The sequence below is a fragment of the Lissotriton vulgaris genome, chromosome 8 (assembly GCF_964263255.1).
Source record: "Lissotriton vulgaris chromosome 8, aLisVul1.2, whole genome shotgun sequence".
Taxonomy (NCBI): Eukaryota; Metazoa; Chordata; class Amphibia; order Caudata; family Salamandridae; genus Lissotriton; species Lissotriton vulgaris.
This window is the reverse complement of record NC_141696.1, coordinates 305,750,353-305,759,148: the sequence shown is the minus strand read 5'-3', so window position 1 is coordinate 305,759,148 and position 8,796 is coordinate 305,750,353. Positions and strand designations below refer to the sequence as shown.

Genomic DNA, 8,796 nt, shown 5'->3' with positions numbered 1-8,796 from the left:
CAGCCGCTGGTTAAAGCTATGGCAGTGGCGATGCAAGCCCTAAAGAGGGAAAAGATGCATCAGCCATAATCAAGGAGGCAAAGACCCAGGGATTCAAGGAAGATAATCACCTGGGATAAGACTACCTGAAACAATTGGAGATAGGCCGTCTATAAACAAAGCAATAGGCAATAAGCGCAGGCACAATACGCCCGGACAGCCGCAGAGCAACAACTGCAAACGGAGGAACTGAAGGTGGGGAGAAAAAAAAGGGGGATAGCACCAACAGCATCCCCTATAAGCACGTCAAGGATGGATCCTTGATCACAATGTTACCACAGCAATTGGGAAGAGAGGGGGAGGCTTCCGGAAATCAGAAGCACAGTCCAGCTTCTCATGGCTCCTTACAGCGACCAGATACGCCTCCGCAGGCCAAAACAGAAGATAATCCTAATGATAACCTCTCAATTTGGGTACTTTTGGTCCGGATTCACTGGAGAGACTTGGGACACGCAAGCACCCGGAGGCATGCACGGGTAATATGAGCAAAGCAGATAACATAGACTCCTATAATACGACAAAAAACACAGAGGCCGAAAAATCATCAACATTACAAGATGAGCACGTTCAACTAAGCCGGGCAAAATCTAATACCCAACATGGTCTCAGCTTTGTCGCAGCTCAACCTGACTGTAATACAAAACGATCACTAATGTCTCTTGAAACTGAACCAGAGACATCATATCTTACTCCTGAAGAATGGGAGGAATTAGTCGCGTCCTATTCTTCTGCCACCGGAGGCGAGTCAGAAAGAAGAAATAACAGATCTCCTAAACTCAACATCGAAAAGGAAAAATCACAGGATAAGGGCGATATCTGGTCCACTCTACTGCACACAATGCAAATGTCTGTGAACGCATTGCAGTATCAATCAGATAAGATGGACCTCCAGTTGTCCGTCCTCAACTCACTCTCCATTTTTGTTGCTGACATAGACAAGCTGGCTGACCTTAACAATCTGATCAAGAGTGCACAGTCAAAGACAAAATTCGCCCAGGCTAGCTGCAACTGCATAACAATTGTGGACAAGCTAGCAACATTACCATCAGCACTGGATAACCTCCTTGCTGATATAAGGAAAGCAGCGCCAGCCCAACCAATGCCAGGCATGGTCCACACCAGCATCAGTGGCCAACAAACGACTAAGCTAAGTAAAGTCCAAAGACCCAAGGCACATGCTGGGCAAACTGCAAGTGCGGCACAGACATCAGACGGCAGACAGCTGTGAGAGGATGGGGACTCACCCATACCAGGGCTAAATGTCAGTGCACTAACTGAAGGGGCAACAGCAGCGCAGACGAGCAATAATACTCAATCCAGCAATTTCCTGGAAAAACGGGTAACGACTGAAGGGGCACAATTATCCTCAAAACAGCGGAGAAAACAAAGGAGGAAGGGGCGAATCCAAAAACCCATGCAGGCATCACCACACAACAAGTATTTCACTTACAGGACCCGGGATGAACTTAGGAATGACCAACTAGTCTATTTGTGTAGGGAGGAAGAAGATTCGGCCCGGGCGGGAAGAGAAAGAGTCCAACCCAGGAAAAAGGCCTAGAAATCATTGTGTGAACTGCCAATAAATTTACTAGTGATGCACTGGAGCAGAAACCGGGGAACAACAGCGGGAGCTCTTCAGGGGAAACACAGATAACAATAATAAAGGACTGGGCACTCAATAAGGCAATACAAGGCTCAGCTACATCCACTAATGGGTCGAGGGAGCCAGAAGGAGAAAAAACAGCCCCACAAAGCTGCACTGGCACGGAGGGGGGAGACAATTAAAACACCAGCGCCGAATATGGAGAAAGCTTCAGCAAGCAACAGCCAGTCACTCAGCCTGACTACGCCATCATGGGGGCCATCATGGTCAATAAAGATCTCAACAGAGACCATCTTGGACCAACAAGTAGGGCACTCTGGTGCAACAACAGCAATCATGTTTTACCTAGAGTATATATCAAAGGGCCGAGTTGATATACTAAACAGGGGTTAACATTTTGCGTTTACTGAGGTCCATCAATACGTTAAAGAACATAAAAACCACCGTCCTGGAGTCAGTTTAGTTTAAAGAGTCACCTGATTTTTCAGGATCAGAGCTAACGAAAACAGTATGGGCTACACCAGACCTAGCCGAGAGAGTCTTAAAGGAACAAAATAGGTTCAACGAATAAGGCATTAAACTTCAGCCACTAGCAAAACCAAGGTATCCTGACCCCCCTACTGGCCAAATCAAAGTGCCAAGAAGAGAACCCTGGCTATGGACAACCGAGCCCACGATTATTCTCAGTACTGCGAGGGGTGCGCAGCAACAGCACAGAGTACAGGGGAAATGGAGAACACCATGCACCTAGGGCACACGTGGACAGAAGCAGACCCACATTGGAGTGGAGCAGGGTTTCCAGGACAATAAACATCAAAACTGGAAGAACATGACATTCTAAGCATAATGCACCCCCACACAAGAACTTAGGAAATCTGTTCCTGGAACATCAATGAGCTGGGAGACAAGACCTCGGACCCAGAGCTGCTAACTTATCTGCAGAAATTTAATATAATTTCGCTCCAGGAAATTTGGAGTGAACTACCAACGGCACTGCATGGCTTTAACATGCTCTACCTACCGGCAACTAGAACCGCTAAATTTGGCCACAACAAGGGAGGCCTAGTTACATACACCTCCATAAGCAGCATCTACGCAACAGAACTCTTACCATACAACCTAGCGCCACCAAATGAAATGCAAGTAAGCCGAATTACCCTACAGGGGAACACAAGCAACGAACATATAATACTTGTAAACCTCTATCTGCACCCATGCGATAAAAACAAAGGGAGTCAACAACTAAAGGAGGAGTTGGTGAAAATATTAACAGAAGAGAAAACAAATAATTGGGTAATTACGAGAGACTTCAATTTAAACATGCGGAGGAGACGAGCTGATGTCATCAACTCAGAGGAGGATCCATTTGCTTGGGAGGAAATGCCCCAAGACATTAACACAGACGGAAGACTCACAAACATCTCGAAAAACCTATTGTCGTTCTTAGAGCAACTGGGCGCATGTGCATTAAACGGTAGATTCCCTGGAGATCACCCGCAAACAGCAACAACTCAGTAACAAGGTCAACAATTGACTACACATTCTGCTCTTTTTGCATGTTCACAAAAGTAAAAAACTATTGCATTGGGAGCGAAGATTTTAGCGACCACTTACCCCAGGAAATCACGGTAGAAGAGTCATCATTATATAAATTGCCCCCAGCAAGCACAATATGCTCAGAATATACCAACAACGAGAGAAGAGTTAAATGTAGTATCAACGATCCTGAAGGACTACTCTCTCGAGCAAAACAACTCTGGGGAAAAAGGGAAAGCAGTTATCTCAGGCATAATTGAAGGCTGGGAGGCATTCACAAACTCCCTACGTAACAGCTACGGAGATACATAGAGCCACTCTGGAAACCGGAGAATAAAGTGTCAGCAAAATCTATGGCCAGGCTCCAATCTACGGAATAACGTCGAATTAAAAAAGCTAAAAACACGGATAAACCGCACATTGCTGGGGCTGAAGAAAGATCCCTCGGCATTACAAGAGCTGAGGCAGTTAAAAGCTACTTGCAAAAAACTTATTTGGCAAAACAAAAAGGAAGCTGAAGAATCTCTTTGGGCCAGACTCCTGTACAATATCAAGAACAATAGCGCACAATTTTGGAAGAAGATAAATGCCCTATCTAACCCACAAGGTCAGTGCATTCGCTCCAATGTCACAGAAGAATCGTGGATAACCTACCTTGAACCTCACTTTAAAAAAGATCGGACCCCCCCAAATGGGCTTAAATACCCCTGCACCTAGTATGGAAATTCAACAGTTCCAGCTAATCTTGAATGCAGAACATGGACAGAACTTCACAATCACAAAAACCCAAGTTCACAAAAGAATCTTGAAAGGTAGACGTGAAAGAGCTCCTGGCCCTAACGGTATTCTGCCCAATCTTTGAAAGAATCCTGCAGACGTCAATATTACCATCATTGAGAGGCTCAATAATCTCTCTCATTTACAAAAAAGGCAACATGAACGATCCAAAGAGCTATCCGTTGGTAGCTCTTTTGGACATTAAAGCCAAATAATATGCCGGGGTACTCCTTCAAGAATTAACAACATGGGCCACAGAAATTAAAGCAATACTCTACAATCAAACCGGCTTCTGTAGAGACATGGGCACTGCCACTAACATCTCCGCCCTCTCACTAATGATAGATGCTGCACTTTTTTAATCAGACAGCCTCTGTACATCTGCTTTATCGATTACAGTTCAGCATTTGACCACATAAACAGAAATATTTTGTGGCAAAAATTAAAAATGTTAGGTATTCCATCATTGCTCCTAAGACAACTAATCCTTCTGCACAGCAACACCTGGGTTCAAGTAAAGTTGGGGGCAGGAGACCATCTATCGAAAAAGACAAACACAACTTCAGGATTAAAAACAAGGGTGTGTATTAGCCCCAACACTATTCAATCTATTTATGGCCGAGCTTTCAGTCCAACTTAATGGAGGCAACGTGCAAGCCCCGAAGCTGGGAGGTCGCCAGCTATCTAACCTCCTATACGCAGACGATTTAGTACTCATCAGTCGTGCACCCATAGGATTACAACGCCTGCTGGACATCACATCTCAATACTCAGATACCAACAAACTAAGTATTAACCAAGACAAAACAAAAGTCATGTGTGTAAATTGCCGGAAAATAAAAAGAAAATACAACTGGCACCTGGAAAAATGCAAGCTTGAAGTCGTACAAGACTAAAAATATCTGGGGGTCATAATAGACTGCAAAGGCAATTAAAAACACCATTTGAGGCAATAAAAAAGAGGGTATTAACAGCAGTAGCATTAAGAAACCTGAAGAATATAACCGCTGGCCCAAGCTTTCTCCCTCTGACCAAGGTGTTGCAGGACAAACTTATACCGTCAATCACCTATGGAAGTGAAGCAATGAGAGGGAGGGACGCGGAAACATTAAATGGCACCATCGCAAGAGCGATGAGAATAATATATAGGTTGCCTGGATACACATCTCCGGCGCAAATGAGGCTTGAATTCTGGATACAAAGACAGGAGCTAGCCAGAAAATGAGCCTTTGTTAAAACCTGGTTCAAGATCAAAAAAGGGCAGCCAGAAACATTAAACTTCTACTTGTGGAGAGAAGTAGAAACGACAAACTTGCCCAGCTAGATATTTCTTGGACACTGCACTGGACCAGTTGGGGTTACGGCAACTCTGGGCAACGTCTGGGACCATGGCAAGCTTCAAGAAAATCGTTAATTACATTGTTAAAAAAGAGTCTATCTTACAAGACAAAGCGGCCTTGACAGACCGTTTGCATGGCCGGCTCACTATACAATCCTACAGTAAAGCGACTCCTCAAGCTTACCTCCTTTCTAACTTCTCCAGAACCACCAAAGAGAAGCTTCTGAAATTTCGGTTAGGTCTATTATCGACTGTATGCCATCTGCCCTCTTGGATGCACCCTCCAAAGCCAGCAATGTGCAGTCTTTGAGGGGAAGGAGAGGAGGACATAGTCCAAATCATAACTATTTGCTGTGAGCTGATATGGGAGTGCCGGTTACTACTCAGACCTACTTTCAACAAAAACCAAATACGGTCGTGCAGACAAGCGGTTATTGCAAGCTTCTCTGGCGAAGACATTCAACTAAGCTGTTGTCTGGTAAAGTGTTTAACTGCAGCTGACCTTCGTTTAAAAAAAACGTATACAAACGTAAGTGTTTTAAGCACATAATTTCAAGCATTTGTGCACATGTAAGCCTAAAAGGAAATCATCAATAGGCTGACTATGAGATTTTTTGCACAAACCAACGGAAGTTGAGGCGGCACTATGCACTTTAAATCTGCACCTCTCGGCTTGTCATCATTCTGCAGCCAAGACACCGATAAGGGGGGTAATTCTATCTTACGAACTGCTGCTAATATTTGCCAACCGAAATGAAGAAACATGATTATGGATCACAAAGTCCGGGGGTGGATCTTCTCCGCAATCTTAACGTATGTTTTTAACTATGGCTATCAGCCTTTTTTAAATGAGGTTTTATTGCTTATTAGAGATGGTCAACTTTTGTAATGGTTTTAATTAACTGCACAATAAACTTACTTACATGAGATGCAAGCTAGAAAGTAACCGGAAAGGCAGACTGTAGTTATTTCCATAAATACGAACATGCAAAATATGAGAAAAGGGCTCGATGGTGCTTGTGAAGCAGAGTCACCACTGAGATGAAGGGTTTAAGGCGGGTGATCAAAAGGCTTAGTCATAGTCATTGAGTAAATGGGTAACATTTAGCCACATATTCAGGAAGCACCATAGCAGGGTCCTTGCAGATCTACATAACTGAAGATTTTCCAGTCGCTGTAGTGGTGCCCTAGAAGACAGTAGCACTCTGGATTTTCAGACTCTAAGAATGGACTTGGTCTGAATTACAGCAATCAGCTAAATTCTGGCATATTTGGAAAGGATGCTGGGAAGAGCATAAGGCACTGTCCAAATTCTAGAATGCATTGTGAATGCTGGTGTCTACAGAACACTAGACATAAATCCGGACAGGTGCACTTCTCCTCTGGTGGGAAACCTTATGCACTCCCTTCAGGCAACCAATGATCAAATAGTTACACAGGAGAAATAGGTGATGGATGGGCTAATTCTTTCTCTATGGGCAGCAACCAGCCTCGTTCTACATTTTTCATTCATGCATATTTATGAACATCTAAGACAAAACTTAACAAGTGCATTGAAGGTGAATGTGGCAAGTTTTCACTGAGTCCTATGATTGTGGATATTGTTGCAAATACAATCCACTTAATGCATGTAAACGTCCAAAGGCATTAGCAAAGAGCACAACAATGACCCGCTGATGAGAGGTTCAAACTGGACTAAGGTAACGGATGTTATTCTGGAATAATTTATATACAAGATAATATATTATATGTAAGATCTGTTTTTCGGTTTCATGAATGGTGTTTGCTCAGAATTTAAAGAACCTTTATGGAAAGGAGATTATGTGTATTGATATATTTTATTAAGTTTCTTTTTAGGATGTAATGTTGTATTGTTTTGATTTTGTGTCCCTCTTTCGAGATTCAAATCTTGAGTAAGGAACTGAATTGAATTGGCTGTAGAAGAAACGCTAATGTTAAGTTTCTCAAATAGTTTTTCAAAGTTAACAGAATCTGCAGTTTGCATTGTACTTTAAAAAGCATTAACTCCTTTATTCGGATCCAGGTTTTATATTTGCCTTCAAACACATCATTTGTCACTTGTTTTGTACAGTGTTGACATGAAACCCCTTGGAATAATTGTGGATTTGATGCTGTGCTGTAGTAAGTTTACAGATCGCAATCTAATTTACCCACATTAAGCTATGCGAGTATTGACTTGATATCTTTTGTTTATTTAAAAACAATTTTGCAGATGATTGGAATCATTTTTCTCATCCTTACAAAGAAATTGGTTATGGAAAATGGGACCTTTATCTCCCACCAAGAGAAGATATGACATCACCAATTCCACATGGCTCAAAGTTAAAGGTATGTCATGCACTGATTTGTTTAATAAGTATGTGTTCATTTTTATTATTTTTTAACAAACCTTATTACATTTTTTCATTTTTATAAACATACACAGATCTTTCCGACAAGCAGTTGACGCGGAAGCATGGGTGTTTATTGTTTTCCGATAGCAATAATTAACAGTGCAACATTAATAGTACCTCCCATATTCAAAGAAATGTTATGGGGATTATAGGTATATAATCTCATCATGAGATCAGATTCCTGTATCTTCGACTCGTAATTCTTCACAGTTCATTCTTAATTCGCTGACAATACTGTGGTCTATTAATGCATTGTCTGAATTACTTAAATCTCTCCTTCAAAACCTATTGTTGTAAATCAAATGTGAGTCTATTGTACTGCAAATTTATATGTATTGTTCTGTGAATTTAAACAGCACTTACTGCCCATGACATGGTGTTGAAGCACTTTGCGAATCTGTAGCACTTTCTAGCGCTAGTTCTAAATGTTTTTGGTTAGTCGTATGTTAATAGATTTGGCAGATCGATAAGTTACCTGCCATTTTTAGTCTAGAAGAAGTTATTTGTTACTGATGGAGATATTTTAGTTATGATTAATTTAATATTATTTTTTTATTATTGACCCTACAATCATACAACCAGTTTCAGTGTTACTAGGGAAAGACAGTAGGGCGGAGTTAAAATACAATCAAATTCACGTTTACTTGAAATATTAAGAATACTTAAGCATATCTAGAAATTCAACTGTTGATTAAAAACAATCTTCAATTCTTTGCAAATAATTTCCCCTTACCCAACATTTTAGCATACAATGTCTCCTTTATGTAAATCTTTTGCTAGTTAACCCCTTCGATGCTCATGATGAGCTCAGCTCGTCATGAGGCACGGTTGAGCTGTGCTGATGACGAGCTGAGCTCGTCATGAACAATGGAAAATCTTCGAATGCAGCACCGGGAGAGAATACCTCTAGCAGCCAAGGTGTTAATTGAACCTCCCTTAGTACTCTGGAGATTCTTCCTTCTTCCAAATAATTGGTATAGTGGAATGGGCTATCTGAATTGCTATGGAACAGCCTCCGACATCTCTGCATCTTATTCCCAGATACAAAATTCAATCCAGGGATGGATTAGTTACAATAGAATTCTTAA

The 8,796-nt window shown here is 41.8% G+C and overlaps 1 protein-coding gene across 1 annotated transcript in view; it reads left to right on the top strand.

Annotated features, from left to right (window-relative positions):
- The first annotated feature begins 7,533 nt into the window (after positions 1-7,533).
- GBE1 (1,4-alpha-glucan branching enzyme 1) overlaps positions 7,534-8,796 on the top strand; it is a 594,445-nt gene continuing 593,182 nt past the window's right edge. Inside the window, exon 1 of the mRNA XM_086934076.1 lies at positions 7,534-7,643. Within this exon, the coding sequence (XP_086790202.1) occupies positions 7,608-7,643 (36 nt within the window). The 5' untranslated portion in view covers positions 7,534-7,607. The remainder of the gene's footprint in view (positions 7,644-8,796) is intronic.